The following is a 19,218-nucleotide window of genomic DNA, read 5'->3' on the forward strand; positions in this document are numbered from 1 at the left end:
CATTATGCAATTCGATATTTCGTGTGAATAAAAAGTCCTGATAAAGTGTAATTTGTTGTATTATAGACCTAAGCTTTGATTTCTTATTCCATCAGGATAAAAAATCAGTGGAGAGCACGTGCCTCTGTTTCGCCCGGCTTGTGGACAACTTTCAGCATGAAGAGGTAAGACAAATATTGGTTAGAGGGTAATGTGCTAGATTAAAGCACAGCTTCCCCACGACCAGTTTCGTAAGTCCTTCCGTTATGCAAATGTTTGACCTTTTGCCACCTGTAGAATTTGTTGCAGCAGGTGGCGTCACGCGATCTTCTAACGAACATCCAGCAGCTTCTGGTGGTGACGCCGCCGGTGCTGAGTTCAGGCATGTTCATCATGGTGGTGCGCATGTTCTCACTCATGTGTTCCAACTGCCCCAACCTCGCTGTGCAGCTGATGAAACAAAGTAGGACTTTGTCTCCTTCTGTCTCTCACACACACAAACACAGACAAATATTAACTTTAATAAATAAATAAATGAATGTGATGTTAGGACTAAATGTGTGTCTGTCTGTCTGAGAAGATATCGCGGAGACACTGCGTTTCTTGCTTTGTGGAGCTTCTAATGGAAGCTGTCAGGAGCAAATCGACCTCGTTCCCAGAAGCCCCCAGGAACTCTACGAGCTCACTTCACTTATCTGGTACTATCCATTTATTTTATATATACTATTTCCTGTTAACCTATTCATTGTTTTTCTAACACAGCAGTCTTTAATTAGTGCTTCTTATCAAATCATGATTAATCGGTTCACAAAATTAACTAGCCTGTTGAACGAATAAGAGTGCTTGAATGTATTATCTTTTATTTAATATCTATACTATTGTTTATGCACACAGCTACAGACATCTTAAGTAACCTTCAAATTTTGTGTGTTTGGTTTAGTGAGCTGATGCCATGCCTCCCAAGAGAGGGCATTTTTGCTGTAGACGCCATGTTGAAGAAAGGTAGTGCGCACACTACAGAGGCCGCAGTGTGGCAGTGGAGGGACGACAGAGGCCTGTGGCATCCATACAACCGCATCGACAGTCGTATCATTGAGGTAACGATTTGTTGCTTATGTTATTCAATACTATTTGCTGCTGTTGCTATGTTCTAAAAGCATTAAATAGTAATGTGTATAGAGTAATAGATGTTTTAAACCCAGTTTGTATACATGGACACAAATAAAATGCCTTGTCGAAATAATAACCCCCACTCTTCATGCTAAGGACTTCCAGTGTGTTTTTGGAATACAGTTGTGCTTATTTAAGCCACAAGAGCACTCGGATGCTGTCCCAAAGGTGTTCCCTGAGATTGAGGTCATGTGAGGTTGCTGACACCAACCATGTGTTCATGGGCCTTGCTTAGGGATATTGTGAAGTGAAGCTGCCATGCTACCTCATGCAAAGGCAATAACAGTCCTGTTCTTTCAACTCTGACAAGTTTGGTGAAGAACCTGATCTTGGTTAAATGTCCACAAAGTTTGGGCCTTGTAGAATATATCTGATAGCCTAGGAAAACTTTATGAATGCAAATAAAGATGAATTGAATGAATCTGGCCACCATCCAAAAAAGCTGATCTTATAAAACTGACACCTCAATTTGCAGCAATAATGAACACCAAAATGCCATTTTCTAAAATGTGTTCTTTCGCCTCCAAGGGTGTTCCTGGCTATGACATCATATACATGTTCAACATGTATGACGGGAAAAGTCTGTCTGCCTAAAGATGTCTGAAATCTTGGTAGCTGTTTTTTTTTTTTTTTTTTTTTTTTCCCCCCCACACACAGTGAATGTTGGGCTTTTGTTTTTAGCCTATTGTACAGTAACCTGCTACAGCCATTACAATGCAGTTACGAGTTCACAATGGATTTTTTTTTTTTTTTTCTGCCTTTTCACATTTGATTAGACACTAGACACTGATGGATGATGCTGGAACCTTATTGTGTGATTGGGAGCTGTGCATTTGTGAAACATTGCAGTTTAAATGGGTTTTTGGACAATGTGTAACAATTTCATTTGTGGAAACTTTGCCCAGGCTGCCTTACATCCTTTAACCCTTAGGAGTCTGACTTGCCGCCGGTAACCGTGAAAAGAGTTTAAAATGCTCAGTCATGTTTAATCACACACATAAGTGGAGTACATCATTGGAATCTGTAAAGGGTCTACCTTTATGTATGTATACTCACAACATCCACAAAACATTGTGCTTTTGTTAAATAAAGAAAATAAACAGGGTGCGTAACAGATAAAATAAAACAGATGTGTAACAATTTCATTTGTGGAAACTTTACCCAGGCTGCCTCACATCCTTTAAAAAAACAATACTGTTAATAGCCAATATTAGCGAAGGTAACTGGCATCTGTGTTAGCCAAAGGTTAGATTCTCATGACCATTAAACCTGTCCAATAAACATCACATCACAAGTATATGGTGGTTATTTTCTGCCCATTTTATTTAATTGTCCAGTGCTTCGATCAGAACACCATCTATTTTTCTACTATCTTTTTCATAATTGAATCCCCTAGGCCTGCTCTGGCACAGTAGGGTTGCAGATCCTCTGGCTAATTACGATCCAAGCAATGTTCACCTCATTCTAATTGGTAATATAATAAAGTTAGATTGTCATATAAAACAAATTGGAAGATTAACCTCATTATTTGTACAAGAGTAATTTAATTTAGCATTAACCTTTATCTCCTTTGGGGTCTATAGAAAAAGCTACAGAAACCAGAGTCGCCTTTGTTTTATTTTCTTTGTTCTTTTGTCCATCAGACGGCCCATCAGAATGGCGAGGACGAAATCAGCCTCTCGACACTCGGCCGAGTTTATACCATCGACTTCAACTCTATGCAGCAGATCAACGAGGACACAGGAACGGCACGGGGAATTCAGAGGAAACCCAACCCCCTGATCAACCCCAACACTGGTATGTCATCTTCCACTCGTGCACACACGGCAAACGACAAAGCTGTTCGTCCATTTTAATGATACAAAGCTGTCCTTGCAGCTAGCTTTATAAAGTCAGGCTAAAACAATTTAATAATGTATGTAATAAATGTTTGATTTCTGTTGATAATAATAATAATTAATTGCTGTAAAATACTTTATCCTGATTTATCAGACTATGCATATAACCGCATGATAAGGTTAATCAACTTTTTATAAAATCTTATTTCAAAGGTTACACCGTGACTGTTGGATAATGTACATGCCCTGCCGCCCTAACCCCCCCACCCCTCCAAAAAAAAAAGAAAAACATAAATTTAAAACAACATTCCAACAATGTTGAATTTTTTTTTTTTCTGCCGCTGTTCAGTACAGTAGGCTTTGTAGTTCCTTGTTAACATAAGCAGCTTTTTATTGTGAGGAAATAGAAAAGCAATTACTTAGCATAAGATGGCATAAGAGGTAACAGGAACAATTTTTTTTGCACAAGTACCACCATATTATGTAAGTGAAATTACAAGAAAGGAAGTGCTGTTGTGATTAAATCTCGTAAGTAAATCTCATAAGTTTCTCTTAATATTTATTCACTTATTTTGCTTTACAATATTCTGTACACGCTGTACTGTGTCCTGGCAGTTGGTGTAATTAACGATTGCTAGAACACCTGCAATGCATAGAGTTAAACAGGCTTGTACTTTTAACTTCTATTAACATTCATTTTCTCTCCTGGAATCTTAATCCAACCAGATTGAGATCAGAAAATAACTGTTGTATAAATGTTAAACTATATTAATTTGGGGGGCAATAATAATCAAAGAATTTGTCTATCAATGTTTCAGGCTTATTTACATTTATTTAAGGCTCCAGATAAAACGTAATGTTTAATGCTCCTTAATGTTCTCATTTCAATTTACCTCACAGCCAGGAGAGGAATCTGAAACGATGCAAACTTTACCTTGTAATTATATCTGTAGTTAAAAATTACAGTCTGTGTAACATCCTTAATGAAATGGGGTAAACACGCCTATGAAGCTCAGCAAATCTACATTGAGACATTTTTAAAGCACAGCATTAAAGGTTTCATTAGGCAAAGTTTAATATTTAACCTCATTTTAAATGACTAAAGATTTAAATTTAAGATGTAAATCGTTAAATGCTAGCTGTGTTTATTGTGTACATTTCTGTACTCTTTAAGCACACCCCTGTTGTCAATAAGCAGGCAATTTATTATTTTTATTCATTTATTTAAAAAAAACAAAGCATTTCAGTACAAGTTTTATTTGAAGGTAAAAATAATTAACAGCAAAAACCAATCCACTGAAATAAAGCAACAAGCCAGTAAAGTTATTTACAGTGAAGTGTCGTGTCATTCAAACACATTGCATCATGTAGTATTAACTAGGTGTAAAAAAAAAAAAAAGAAATTAACATATTCCACTATACACGCTCCCTGGTAGTTTTATTAGGTACAGTTGTTCAAATGCCCGCTAACACACATCTTTAATCAGCCAATTGCATGTCATCGACTCACTGCTTTCAAACATGTAGACGTGGTCAAGACAATCTGCTGAAGTTCAAACTAAGCCTCAGAACAGGAAAGAAAGGTGATATATAAATAACTTTGAACGTGGTATGGCTGATGGTGCCATAGAGGCTGGTCTGAGTGTTTTCTGATCTGTTGGTATTTGACATAAACAACATGGAAGCCTGGATCCAAGGTACCTTGCATCAATGCTTCAGGCTGGTTGTGACATTATAATGAAGTGTTTTATATTTTTTTGGCACACTATGGGCCCCGTAGTAGCATTTGAGCATCGTTTAAATGCCACAGCCTACCCGAGTATTGTTGCTCATCTTGTCCATCCCTCCGTGACAGCAGGATAATGCACCACAAAGCTAAAATCATTTCGAACTGTTTATTGAACCTAACGATGAGTTCACCGTACTCAAATAACCTCCACCGTCGCCCGATCCAACAGAGCACTTCTGGGATGTGATGGAACTAGTGTTTTTCCATCATGGATGTGAATTTATTAATAAATAATAATAACAAATAAATAATGAATGATTTAATGATTTAACTTAAAGTAACAGCCATAAATGAATATTTAAAGTCTGTATTAAATATTTATGGAGACATTCTATGTAAATTAGCTTAATTGGAGCAGTTTTTTATTAAAAGATACTACATGGAATATAAAGGACATGATTTTACCACCTACATAATCTAGATCATGTGCTAAGCTTAGGCATAATGTAATATAAACACATAATATTGATACTGTTTATTAATTGTCTGAGCACTAATAAATTGTAAATGTATATTATTTACTTTAAAATACAAACCACTACCATCAGTTATAATTTAGACTTATTCTTACCTTATACAGTTTGTAATCTTAACTATTTTCTGCCTCAAGTGTGCTCTCACCATGTCTCGAACACCTTTTGATTTTGCAACTAATTCATACATACAGTACAATTTAGACTATAGAAGAAATTGATACTTACTTAGATTAAAGGCTTAAACATCCAAAAATTCAGAATTTTACATTTAATGTTTTTAGACAGCTTTCAAAATGTCCACTAGACAGCGTGAACACATGGTTATCCATATCGGAGTGGGCAATTGTCTTCGATGAGGTATGCAGTGACAAAAAATTAAGTTGTCAAGTTGGATAATACATAATTTTTTCTTTATATAACCCAAGTTCAGGGATGGTATTAAATAGGTACTTAAGCTTAATGAGTTATAATGGGGACAGTTCTCATTTACACAATTGCCCATTGACTCATAGTTCTTCTGTTTCTCTTTTTTCATGGTTTACTTCAATCTCAGGTCATGTGGAGGTGCGTGGCGAGGATGCCCGTGCCGAGCTGATGCGGGAGGAGGCGGACCTGGCGCGCTGCTTTATCAAGACTCTGTTTGGTGTGCTTTATGAGGTGTACAGCTCCTCAGCCGGCCCTGCCGTCAGACACAAGTGCCTCAGAGCCATCCTGCGCATTATCTACTTCTCCGACTCTGAGCTGCTCAAGGATGTGCTGCGCAACCATGCTGTCTCCAGGTCAGTCCCTCTCACGACTTTTGTCAGCGTTTATTAAGCCAACAAATTAAATAAGTGACGGTTTTCCCTGAAGAAAGCTGGTCTGGCCGAAAACCTTAAACCTGGCAAGAAAGTGAGCTCCATGTCAGCCTCCTCAAACCATCCTGTGCCCTGAAAGCTGTACAGCAGTTTGTTTTTGGTTAACTGCCTGCTTGGTTTATGCTTTGGTTTTATCTATCATATGCAGTATATCACCGTGTTGGGTAGTTTTGCGAGACAGGTTTATATAGTCTGGTACATTTTATGACACTGCAGATGGCCAATCTTTTTTCAGAAACAGACACTGTGGAGAAATTGCACTGAAAAACTTTTATTCTGTGAAGCGTTTTTTTATTTTGATTTCTAAAATAAAATAATTCTGTTTTTTGCTCACCATTTTTAGCAATATCATATTAATAAGAAATCTAACGTGGAATTACAGGAAATTATTTTTGTTGTTGATTGCAACCTATACACGTTCAACATTCTCAGGTGTTCTGCTTGTCGCAGGCCTTTCAGAACGTGGATCACTTTCAATTTGTCAACCTATTACCGAACATCTTTGTGGCTGAAACAACTGCCAATGTCTAAATATTTATGGACCTCATCTCTATTTTTCGTGGCGAGAAAAAGATGGGAGGGTGGTGTTGTGCCACTTGTATTTGCACTGCACTCATTACATCATCCCTGAAAGCCTTCTAGATCATCAGAATATTTTCTTTAAGTTCAAGCTCGACACACAATTTGATTCAGATTTTTGGGTCTACATGGTCTGTTATTTTGAATACGAAGGCCACACAGACATCAGTTAATGGCATCCACTAGACATCACTTAATGGCATCCAGCGCCCCACTGACTAATATAGTGACATTATCAGTGTTCAGCCATATAAGAATATCTAAGAATACTATCCAGAAAATAACCTGAAGCCAGTAATTTTGAAGTGTTGGCATTAATTACAGATTAAAAAGTGAGCCACCACAAACTCATAAAGACTAAGAAAAAAGAAATTATAAATGGAAGACAGGCATCTGTGCAAAGCAATGAGCCAGAAACTACAACCTTAGCTAAAGTTTGGCTTTTTTTCGCTGTGGTTTGCTACTATAAGGACAAAACTATTTAAACTTCTTCCTTTTTGGCTTTACTCCTTAGTGTTGTTGTTTTTTTTACACGCATTGGAGGTTTGTGGTTGGGAATGAACTGTCAGGATTGTGTTTTACACTTTTATGAGTGACCAATATACACACACACGAGTAAAAAATGTGTTTGCATAGCTTTTGTAACCCTGATTGATAGATATGAAGCGTTATCTACCATAGACAGACAATGCAAATCAATGACCCTGAGTTGCATAATTAAAAGTTCATCCTGTTTCCAGGAAGTACAGTAGGTGTTTCTTCATGTAAACGAGTATATGCGTGTGTTTGGTCATCCACAGTCACATAGCCTCCATGCTGTCCAGTCAGGACCTGAAGATTGTGGTCGGCTCTTTGCAAATGGCGGAGATCCTCATGCAGAAACTCCCTGATGTGTTTAGTGTCTACTTCAGGAGAGAAGGTGAGGATGTTCATGCAGTTTTGGCACTCAGGTTTGCACACTGATGTTGAACTGTGGGTTACAGAGCCACCTTGGGTGTAAATGGAGCTATATTTACAAAAAGGGTATTTTATAAGACCTGTAAAACGTTTTGTATTTAATACCTGTTCTTACAATAATGTCTTCGTGAAATACAAGTATGGCGGAGTCCAATGAAAGCATGCTCCTCACTCTCATCATATTTATTACACTGAAGGGCTGTATTTGTGATTTACATTCAGCGTGATGGTTAAGACAGTAAAATCGGTTTTACTGTGTCTGGCTTAAGTCCAATTAAGGTATTATTATCAGATTAGATGTTTTTTCAAAGTGATTACAAGGAAGAAATGCTGAGAGATTTATTAAGCTTTTATACATGCATACATATTTAAGGCTACTTCCAGTGCCAATCAGCAAAATCTATTGTTAATTACTGATGTTTTTATTCGCACAGTAAGAATTTAACACCTGGATTTTTCGAACAATGCTGTTGTAAAAGAGTGACAAAAAAAAAAAAAAGGATAGACATGTACAGTCATAAAGGAAAACAAGCATCCTTATTGATGCTGCTGGTCATGTGTGTTAAACTACCTGTATTTTGCTTCTACGTGCAGGTGTGATGCACCAGGTGAAGAACCTGGCTGAGAGTGAGTCATTCCTCCCCAGTCCGCCCAAGGCATGCACGAGCGGCATCACTGCGGCAACCACCACGATCACCACAGCAACCTCACCCGCTGCCTCCAGTGTCACGCCGGATTTGGGCTCACCGAGTTTCCATAACAACATGGAGGACTCGCTGGACCTCAGCCCACAGGGGTACATACACACACAACTTCGTTTAGCACATCACACCAGCCGCACACGGTCGGTTCCAGTGTTCAATTTACTTTCTGCGTGATTACAGCACTGATAATGGTGTGTTTTTACAGTCGTCTGAGTGACGTTCTAAAGAGGAAGCGCCTTCCTCGCAGAGTACCACGGCGTCCCAAATATTCTCCACCCAGAGATGATGACAAAGTGGACAATCAGGGTGAGACACAAACACACCAGAGCTAATTACATACCCCTGCATGTCTAAATGTACAATGCGAGTGATTATGGGTGTGCCTTTTTTTTTTTTTTTTTTTCCCTTCTTGACATGTGAATACTTGGTCCTCACAAATGTTTAAATGTGGATCTGATTTTCCCCCTCCAGCCAAGAGTCCCACCACCACTGCGTCTCCCAAATCATCCTTCCTGGCAAGTCTTAACCCCAAAACCTGGGGAAAACTCGGTGCTCAGAACAATAGCACTAACTCTGAGCCGTCACGCACAGCCGGGGTCAGTGGCCTCGCACGCACGGCTAACAAAGACTCCGTCGCAAATAACAGGTATATTTGCATCGTTACATCTACTCAATTTCCGTTCTATTGGGATCAAGGTACATTTTGTACATTGGCTTTAATTAATTAATCTTTATACTCTCTACAGTGTGTTATGCTGGATATGTTGTCCATTTGGGATTTATTTGCATACTGTAGGTCCTACATGTAAACTACATGGCTTTGAATTATGTAAAGTGTAAAGTACACTTTGTGGCCAATAAGGACAAATGTCGTTTTACTTAGTCTGTGTAAAGCATCTTGGATAGTTTTGTCTTCAGTAACGCGTGGGGTGTTCATAAGCTTAAACGTAAGTTAAATTTTAATTTTACCCTCTTTGTCAACGTGTGTTACAGGGACAAAATTAAGGCATGGATAAAGGAACAGGCCAGTAAGTTTGTGGAACGATACTTCAATTCAGAGAATGTGGACGGCAGCAACCCAGCATTGAACGTTCTGCAGAGACTGTGTACTGCTACAGAGCAGCTCAGCCTGCAGGTACACACACACCCTTTATCGCCCTCTTTCTCTCTCTCTCTAAATATTTGGACATGGCAGTTATTGAGCGATCCTTTTGTTCTTTTAGCAACAGTTTGAGTTTAAATGAAATGAGATTGAAATGAAATGAATTTGCCCTTTAATTCAGCTAAAATTGGGTTGAAATGGGTGAATACACGTTGAAATGTGTGTGGATTTAAATTCTCAATGTTAAGTCCCATTTAGCAAGCAATACACTGAGAAATCCAAACTAATTCATAATGGAGATGAAAAGGAAATTAGGTGTGGCCAGATTAAGCATCAACCATTAGGTATGTTCCTAAAACGAGAGAAGTGCCCTGGTGATACCAGGAATGCCAAAAGACCTGCAAAACCGACCAAACAGCTGTGATCAACAAGAGAGTCATCCCCCGGTTACAAAATATATATTCTCAACATTTTTCCAGATCAATATCACTGTCTGTGTCAACGTCAACAATTAAGAGAAGAGAAGAGTAAATACCGGTGTTTTTTCACAAGCTGTAAAATACTGGTTATCAGAAACCAGAAGAAATTGGAATAAAGCCCAAGATGTCCAAGAAACACTTTTTATGGACGGACGATACGATGATCAACTGTTAATGTGACTGCTGACGAAAGCATTTTCAATTCACACACTCAAGTGTGCAGTGCTATAATTACTGCTCATTTACACCCATATGAACTGTAAGGAGTATGCCCGAACCTGAGCAGTCACTTATGAAAACAACCCAACCTTCTATTTAAGTGGAATTTTTCTACTATGATCAAGTCATGTCACCCGAATCCAGTCGAGCATGTTTTTCACAAGATGCCCCAAGAACAAGCCGAAACCGAATGCAGCTGCAGTGATGACCTGGCAGAGATCTGTTGATTTAAGATTGATGGCATTTCTGTGTTTGCAGGTGGATGGCGGGGTGGAGTGTTTGGTTGAGATCTGCAGCATCGTTTCCGATTCCGACGTGTCCTCATTCGAGATTCAGCACAGTGGCCTGGTGAAGCAGTTGCTGCTCTATTTAACCTCCAACAGTGAGAGAGACGTTGTCAGCAGGGACGAGAGGATCAAAAGATTCCTGCACATTTTCTGTGGCAGTCCAGTAAGTAATGGCACCACCTGGTGTCGATAGCATCTCATTGCACCGTCTCTAGAAAGACTTTCAGTCATTTTGAATGGCCTGGCCATGTTCTCTACTCCTCAGCAGCTCGTAATCAATTTTGCTAAGCAGCGCCACAATATCCAGTGACATTTATTTGTCAATTTTAATGCATGATCTTTTATCCATTTTCGGTAAGAGTGCCACCAAAATGTTAGACCACACTTGCATGAGTTACTGGCAGTGTTGGGGGATCTTACTTTTTAAAGTAACTAATTACATCACAAAATTACCATCTTTAAAAAAGTAATCAGTTACTGATTACTTTCATTAACTGATTTTGCAGAAAATTAAAACTCCTTTGTGATTTCTCGTGCATGTTTTAGTCAAGACCTTTATAATTATTCTACCATCAAGACTCGGTGAAGTTTGGTCCATAATCTGTTAACTACTAATACCCCTATCTCACCTACACGGTTTCGCACGGTGGCCATAAGTACGGTTCATCATGACTCACTGTGAGTTTTGGGGCTGTGATTCCATCTTTTCGTGCATTGGTTCTCGCATAGTCAAACCACGTAGGTGAGAGGGGGGGATGGGTAATCGGGGACGGGGCTTGTCAAACAATTTTCACACACACACACTAAGGAATTGGGAATGACTACTGTCTGGCTTACGGATTACATAAATTGTCTAACGGATTACATTTAAATAACTGAGTACTCAAATGGTATAATGCGTTAGATTACTCGTTACATCAAATAAGTAATCCTAAGACTCTAACGCATTGTACCCAACACTGGTTATTGGTCATAAGTATGGCGACAAAAAAAAGTCTGTATCCAACAAAAGGAGAATTTGGTCAACTGACATGTGAATCTGGAATAGTTTGCAATATTATCAGACACTTTCTGGAAACCTCACCTCCTTTCCCCTATGCTCTTGTCTCATGCTGAGCTTGCTTCCTTTTTTTTCCTGAAGAATATTACGAGTTTCTTAATGGCTAAGAAAATTTATATGTACACGTTTACTTTGGCTAGTACTAGACGAGTATACACTTTAGTTTTCTATATTTATCATATTACTTTATGTATATACAGTGTTAAATAAGTTTCAGTTTAGAACAAGAATTTTTTTCTCTACAAATGAAATCGATCTATAATGAAGTGCCAAATGGGCTGCTTTGAGGCTATCAAAACTGCTGATCATCTAGGATTTTAATGAACATCAGTATCTATGGTGTGAGAAACATGCTTAGTTGATGATGAGGAGAATGGAAACAGGGATGGACTGACGCATAGGGATCACTATCAGTCGTCTCATGTCGACAGCATCGTAGTCGATGTCCATTGTCATAGTCACACTTTTCCTCTACCTGCAACTCCTCGGAAACTGTTAATGGGAATTTGACCAAACCTTTGCAGAATCTTTATTATAAAGCATAGGTGTGCACCAGCTATTTGATTTTTAGAAGTGGCACATTCAGTCTTTGCGCGCGTCAGTTTGTTTTTGGGCAGGAGGCACATGCTATCATTGAAAGACATTTTTATAGAGTGTGAATCAGTGTTTGTGTGTGTGTGCATGCAAAGGTTCCAGGGCAGGAGCCACTATTCCGGTTGGAGCCAACAGAGAATGGGCCGCTGTTGGCGCTTGTGCACAAGATGAACAGTTGTCTGAGTCAGATGGAGCAGTTTCCTGTTAAAGTGCACGACTTTCCCAGTGGTAATGGCAACGGCAGCAGGTACATCTTCAGCTCAGACAAGAGAGTTTCTCTCTCAAATAAAATAAGAAAAAAAAATCCTTAATTTCCGTTCTGATGATTGATGCCTGCTTCTTGTTTAAAACCTAACATGAAAAAATTAAGTCTAAAAAAAAAAAAAAAAAACTAAACTGCGACAGACATTGTTACACTGAGTGTGTATGTGCATGCCTTTTAAAGTAAAGTTTTTAACTCATCAAGCTTTTGTCTGTCAAGAAAGGGTTCTAAAATATGATTGTGTGAATTTCCAGAGGTTCTCAAGCACTGAAATTCTTCAACACACACCAGCTGAAGTGCCAGCTGCAGAGACACCCAGACTGCACCAACGTTAAACAGTGGAAGGGCGGTCCTGTTAAAATCGACCCTCTGGCATTAGTACAGGCTATTGAGAGATACCTTGTTGTCAGAGGTGTGTTTTTTTTTTTTTTTTTACTTTTATTGAACATGAGTCACTTAATAATGTTAAAATACAATAATGTAACCTTTTTTTATGTCTGTTCTTATCAGGATATGGACGAATCAGGGAGGAGGATGAAGACAGTGACGATGACGGATCAGATGATGAAATTGATGAGTCACTTGTATGGGTTTAGCCTGTTCAGGCTTTTCTGTTGCCTTGTTTAGCACATAAGCTAGAGAAGAGAATCTCTCATGCCATCAAACAGAACCACTATGATTATCATAACGTCTACCAAATCTACTCTCTAGTCAATAACATCTAATCACAAATTCAGACCATGCTGTATTTGTATGCACCATAACCTGGCTTAAAAATGCCAACTGATCTAATGGCTTTTCAGTTGCCCTGGCAGTACTAAAGTGGCCATCTGACTGTTGCAGTGCATTATGGGACGCTTTAGACAAAATGTAGTCTATTATGTAGTGCACTGGGTCGTGCAAGTGCTTTGTACACATTCTAAGCAAAAAGCAAGTGATACTTTTTTTAATTCCCATAACCTCTGACTCTCACAGGCAGCTCAGTTCTTGAATTCGGGGAGTGTGCGTCACCGGCTACAGTTTTACATTGCTGATCACCTGCTGCCCTACAACATGACCGTTTACCAGGCGGTGCGTCAGTTCAGCCTGCAACCAGAGGAGGAGCGGGAGAGCACTGACGATGAGGCCAACCCTCTCGGTCGTGCTGGCATCTGGACCAAAACACACACGATATGGTATTATTACATTTAGTGTAACCGATCGTGTCCTATTTATATATGCATTTCCCTGCTTATGCTAGTAATGGTCTGTTTTATTCTTTATATAGTCCCTCATGCTTATGTTGATTTTAATGTCACGCTATAATATAAAATATCTACATTTTTTTATTTTATTTTTTATTAAACCTAAAAGTTACAAATTCTTAAAGAGCAAACCTCTCACAAGCTCTGTAGTGCTTGTAATAATAAAGAAACGCATCAACACTTTATAATCAGTGACACTAACATGTTGAAATCTGGTGCAGAATCTGTACTTTAATCTGTATTTGTCTGTGCAGGTATAAACCGGTCAGAGAGGATGAGGATGGCTATAAGGACTCCGTAGGAGGCAAAAGGGGTCGAGCACAAACGGCTCCCACTAAAACCTCACCACGTAATGCTAAGAAACAGGACGAGCTGTGGCATGGTACAGACATTTCAGATGCACTCAGTCTTGTGTACACTCTCATGTTCATGGTCAAACATTTGTTTACACTGCTTAAATGAGCAGTGTTTTTCACCTCATAACATCTAAATAGTATATGCTGTTATATGTACAATAATATTGCATAGTGGGTCAATTCCCTTTGTTTATATTATTTAAAGTTAAATCCTGCTCATTCTTTGTCTAATTATTCGCCTTGCCCACTTCATTGCTAATGAAAATGACTTGTATTCATTAATCAACTTGAAATTAAGTCTTCTCAAATTGAAATGACTAGGACATTTTCTTCGACTCCGATACAAATCTATTAATTTGATGAATTTGTGCAGATGGTGTGTGTCCGAGTGTCAGTAATCCGTTGGAGTCGTACCTCATATCCGATCCTCCAGAGGGCATTACATTTGATGACCCCTCACTGGAGGTCATTCTGCTGTTGAGGGTTCTGCACTCGATCAGCAGATACTGGTTCTACCTCTACGAGGTGAGTATATACTGTACATGCACACAACCGCCTTGCGTCCCATTAATGGTGTCAGTATCTCTGCTGCCTTACAGTAAAGGAATGCAGATAAGGCCAAACAATTAAATAGATGCCTGGCCAAAAAAAAGAAAAAGTTGTGCACACCAAGATTTTATTGACCATCGCGAAACAGTACATGTGTGAAGATTATTACTCAAGCTCCCAGGAACAAACTTTTACAATTTTAATCCTTGAATATGCCTGGATGTGATACCCCTCATTGGGTGATATCACATGGCCATTCAGGTCATCAGCTGACTTTTTTTGTTCCTTTTTTTTTTTTCTTTTTTTCATATAATGTTTAAATAAATTGGTATAATTTTATTTATTTATTTTACCACCTAGCATTGCTGAGGCTAGACCTCACCCTCAAATCATAACACTGCCTCCAGAGGCTTGTACAGTGGGCACTTGGGTGCATCGCTTTATGTGCTTCCCTTCTTTACCTGACACACCCATTGCTCAGATGTAGGGTCAATCTGGACTCATTAGACCACATGCAATTTTTCCATTGCTCTAAATCTTTATGATCCCTAGCAAATTTAAATTATTATTTTTTAAAAATATAATTAGTCTCTTTAACAAGTGGCCACCACAGCTGTTTAATTTAAATCCTGAGAGTTCTCATCACAATGTGCATGTGGTAATGCTTTTACTTTCAATATTAAACTTTTTTTTTTTAACTGATTTTACAGTCAGTTTATTATACTGTAAATTTTTTTTTTTTTTAACCATGCATTTTTATTCTTCCTTGAATGACGTTGAAAGCTCAACACAATCCTTACAGGTTTGAATAATGTTTTGGATAGTTTCCAACCCAATTCCAGCTATTTCAAATCTCCTTGTTTTTGTGAAGGTTTTGGGTGAAGGTTTTTTCATCTCAATTTCTGATGAAATTGTCTGGTTGATTTCGTAAATTGCTGTAATGACTTTTAGAGAATTAAAATTGGCTAATGGTCAAAACTATTTTAAGAGCTGCATGCATGCATAAAGCAAGTGACATCAGTAATGTGGATGAAAGGAAAAGGATGGGTATTTTAATTTGTATATCACCGTCTCATATGTGAGGCGTAGGAATGGCAGCACCATGTTATAGGAAGTTTTGATGAAAAAAAAAGGGCTTGGTGCACTTTAGAAAACAACCAAAAATAAATAATTAACGTAATCCTTTGTCACAAACAGTTCTTCCAACAAGGAAATCATCCTAAACAATCTCTTAAAGTGGATGTATTGGAATTGCCATCACAAAGACCTGACCTGAATCATGGGGGGAAGCATTTGGCCTCAAGTGTTAATTGTAATGACCCTTAATGTCAGTGTATTAAATGAAGGATTGTGCTTAAATTGATATTTGCTTATCACTGAGTCTAGCCAGAACATTCTCGACTGTCCTGTGTTTTTCTCAGAGTTTTTGAGCCATGTGATTTTAAAGCTTTGATCGGACTCTGTGGTTGATATGTGTTTCAGAATGCTGTGTGTAAGGAGATCATTCCCACTAGTGAGTTCATCAACAGTAAACTGACAGCAAAAGCAAACAGACAGTTGCAGGATCCACTTGTGATCATGACTGGAAACATCCCACCCTGGCTCACTGAGCTTGGAAAGACGTGGTAAATTCACACACACACAGCCGGGTGTCCCCAAATATATTTTATACTTGCTTTAACAGTTCTCTGTGCCCTTTTTTTAAGGTCATATTGCATTATGAGAGAAATGTGTAGTATTATGTTTTATCCAAAGATGTCAGTGGTCGCACCATCATTAATGCCATTATGTGACCTTCAATGTAAACCTATACACCGCTGTCCAAATCATTATGCAAATTGGATGCAAGTCTCATAAACATTAAATGTTTAGTTTTTAAATTAAACTCATGGATGGTATTGTGTCTCAGGGCTTTTTGGATCACTGAAATTAATCTTAATCTAGACACCTGTGATAATTATTTTGCCAGATGAGCCCAATTAAAGGAAAAGTACTAAAGAAGGTTGTTCCACATTATTAAGCAATAATAATAAGAAAAAGAATGGAAAAACAATCTTTCTGCAGCCGAAAAGTGTCAAATAGTGCAATGCCTTAGACAAGGTATAAAAACATTAGCTATTTCATAAAAACTTAAGCGTGATCATCGTACTATGAAGACATTTGTAGCTGATTCAGAGCACAGATGAAGGCAGAAAAAGGAAGGTTTCTGCCAGACAAATTCATCGGATTAGGAGAGCAGCCGCTAAAATGCCATTACAAAGCAACAAAAAGGTATTTGAAGCTGCTGGTGCCTCTGGAGTCCCGCGAACTTCAAGGTGTAGAATCATTCAGAGGCTTGCAGTTGTGCATAAACCTACTATTTGGCCACCTCTAACCAATGCTCACAAGCAGAAACGCTTGCAGTGGGCCTAGACAAACATGAAGACTAATTCTTGAACAGTCTTGTTTACTGATGAGTGTCATGCGACCCTGGTTTGGTCTGGAATCATGTGGAGAGAGCTGGTCGGCCCCTTCTGGGTCCCTAAAGGTGTGAAAATGACCGTGGCAGAGTATATCAAGTTTTTGACTGACCTCTATCTTCCATGGTACAAAAAGAAGAACCGTGCCTTTCGTAGCAAAATCATCTTCATGCATGACAATGCATGCAATCTCATGCTGCAAAGAATACCTATATGTGTCATTGGCTGCTATGGGCAGGAAAGATGAGAAAATTATGGTGTGGCCACCATCCTTTCCTGACCTCAACCCCATTGAGAACCTTTGTAGCATACTTAAGCAAAAGATCTATGAGGGTGGGCGGCAGTTCGCATCAAAACATCAGCTTTGGGAAGCTATTCTGACATCCTGCAAAGAAATTCAAGCAGAAACTGTCCAAAAACTCAAGTTCAATAGGTGCAAGAATTGTGAAGGTGATACAAAAGAAGGGGTCCTATGTTAAGATGTAACATGCCCTGTTAGGATGTTTTTGATTAAAATAGCTTTGGATTTCAGTAAATATGACCTAATGCTGCAAAATAAACAAAACCCATTTTTAGTTCTTTACAACCTATAAAATGTATTTAACTCATATTTATTAAAATAAAAATCATTAGAAGGTTTGTTCAATAAAATTCAAATTAAACCCTAATGGTTGATGACTTGAAAATTATACTCATTTGCATTGACTGACTATGAAAATCAGAGAAAGATATCATTTGCGTAATAAATTGGAATGCGGTGTAATGTATTGTTTGTAACTCACATTATACGTCCTGATTTTTTTTTTTTCTTGGCTGCATTACTTATCTTATTGTCGTTTTGTCTAGTCCGTTCTTTTTCCCGTTCGACACGAGGCAGATGTTGTTCTACGTCACTGCGTTTGATCGTGACCGGGCCATGCAGCGTCTGCTCGACACCAACCCGGAAATCAACCAGTCAGATTCACAGGACAGCCGTGTAGCACCTCGTCTAGATAGAAAAAAGGTATGTGACTGTTACCTGATTTTTCTTGCTGAATCAAAAGGATATGATGGTGGCGTGATTGATTTTTTTATTATTTATTTTTCACCCTCTGCGTTTTTGTCCGTCTGCTCATAGCGGACGATAAACAGAGATGAGCTGTTGAAGCAGGCTGAGTCAGTGATGCAGGATCTGGGAAGTTCCAGAGCTATGCTTGAGATTCAGTATGAGAATGAGGTAAGCTTCACACTTATCCATTGAGGAAGTTAGTGCCTGTCTGTATTATAGCACATACACCCACAACACAGACATCTCTAAAGAAATGCCCCGGTTCTCTCTGTCTGACCTCATGATTACAAGTCAGCAGCCCAAGTGTGTATTGGAGTAATTTCTTAGTATTGGTGGGTGTCACTGACTGGGTGCCAAGATTTTCCAAAGCATATGTTAATGGCTAATATTTTCCTATACAAATTGTCACTTTGTGTGCCCCACATGGCTGGTGGACACACTAATTGACACTTACTATGTAAGAATCTTTATTTGCAAAATAAATATATTTGAGAAAATGCTTGAACGAAAAGGTTAAGGTTGAACACCTAAGTTATGGTTAATACTGGCAAGGTAATTAAAGCATTATTCATTTAACCAGAAAATTATTGCTAGATTAATTTTGAAAAATAATTAAATGACAAAAAAATGGATAGATTAAAAAACAACTTAGGTGCAACCCCACTTGCAGTGGTGAGTGTCAAAAGAGTATGATATATTAGGGGGAAGTTCATGGTCGCACTGATGCACATGGGGAGCCAAGACTACTCTGGTTCGAACATGTGTTGTATCATGGCATGTGTATTGTAAGTTGAATGCCATTTTAGTATTTGGCTCAATTATATTTAGGGATTTTACTCAAATCAAGAGGGGAAAAAATTTTTAGATGATGCTAAATAAAAATTTTAAAAGCATTAGTCTGAACTGGCAGAAATGACGCTTCCTACAGTGAAATATCCAAACACTTTTCATTCTCTTTTTCTCCCTGTTATTTTCCCTCTCCCAGGTGGGAACAGGTCTTGGTCCAACCTTGGAGTTTTACGCTCTTGTATCTCAGGAGCTACAGAGAGCTGATCTGGGTTTATGGCGAGGAGACGAGGTCACTCTTGCTAACCCTAAAGGTAACTACTTCCATTAGCTCCATATAGTCCACCACAGTTTGATCATGGTTTTATGCTTAAACTGTTTCATGATGGTAATCTATTGTCTTCTTTATTTTGCCTTCCGTCTG

The 19,218-nt window shown here is 38.6% G+C and overlaps 1 protein-coding gene across 6 annotated transcripts in view; it reads left to right on the forward strand.

Moving 5' to 3' along the window:
• The window catches only part of trip12 (thyroid hormone receptor interactor 12), a 51,560-nt gene that overhangs the window by 28,005 nt on the left and 4,337 nt on the right, over positions 1–19,218 (forward strand). For 5 of the 6 annotated variants that reach the window (XM_053501196.1, XM_053501198.1, XM_053501199.1 and 2 more), the window contains exons 15-36: positions 96–164; positions 277–442; positions 560–677; positions 920–1,076; positions 2,793–2,946; positions 5,806–6,031; positions 7,489–7,607; positions 8,240–8,441; positions 8,555–8,655; positions 8,821–8,995; positions 9,343–9,484; positions 10,408–10,599; positions 12,186–12,337; positions 12,607–12,764; positions 12,863–12,936; positions 13,328–13,527; positions 13,851–13,978; positions 14,326–14,477; positions 15,984–16,126; positions 17,807–17,963; positions 18,078–18,176; positions 18,994–19,108. In XM_053501196.1, coding sequence (XP_053357171.1) covers positions 96–164; positions 277–442; positions 560–677; positions 920–1,076; positions 2,793–2,946; positions 5,806–6,031; positions 7,489–7,607; positions 8,240–8,441; positions 8,555–8,655; positions 8,821–8,995; positions 9,343–9,484; positions 10,408–10,599; positions 12,186–12,337; positions 12,607–12,764; positions 12,863–12,936; positions 13,328–13,527; positions 13,851–13,978; positions 14,326–14,477; positions 15,984–16,126; positions 17,807–17,963; positions 18,078–18,176; positions 18,994–19,108 — 3,199 coding nt within the window. The remainder of the gene's footprint in view (positions 1–95; positions 165–276; positions 443–559; positions 678–919; positions 1,077–2,792; positions 2,947–5,805; positions 6,032–7,488; positions 7,608–8,239; positions 8,442–8,554; positions 8,656–8,820; positions 8,996–9,342; positions 9,485–10,407; positions 10,600–12,185; positions 12,338–12,606; positions 12,765–12,862; positions 12,937–13,327; positions 13,528–13,850; positions 13,979–14,325; positions 14,478–15,983; positions 16,127–17,806; positions 17,964–18,077; positions 18,177–18,993; positions 19,109–19,218) is intronic. The other variant, XM_053501200.1, reaches the window with a different exon arrangement.

Source organism: Clarias gariepinus, chromosome 7 (genome assembly GCF_024256425.1).
Source record: "Clarias gariepinus isolate MV-2021 ecotype Netherlands chromosome 7, CGAR_prim_01v2, whole genome shotgun sequence".
Lineage (NCBI taxonomy): Eukaryota > Metazoa > Chordata > Actinopteri > Siluriformes > Clariidae > Clarias > Clarias gariepinus.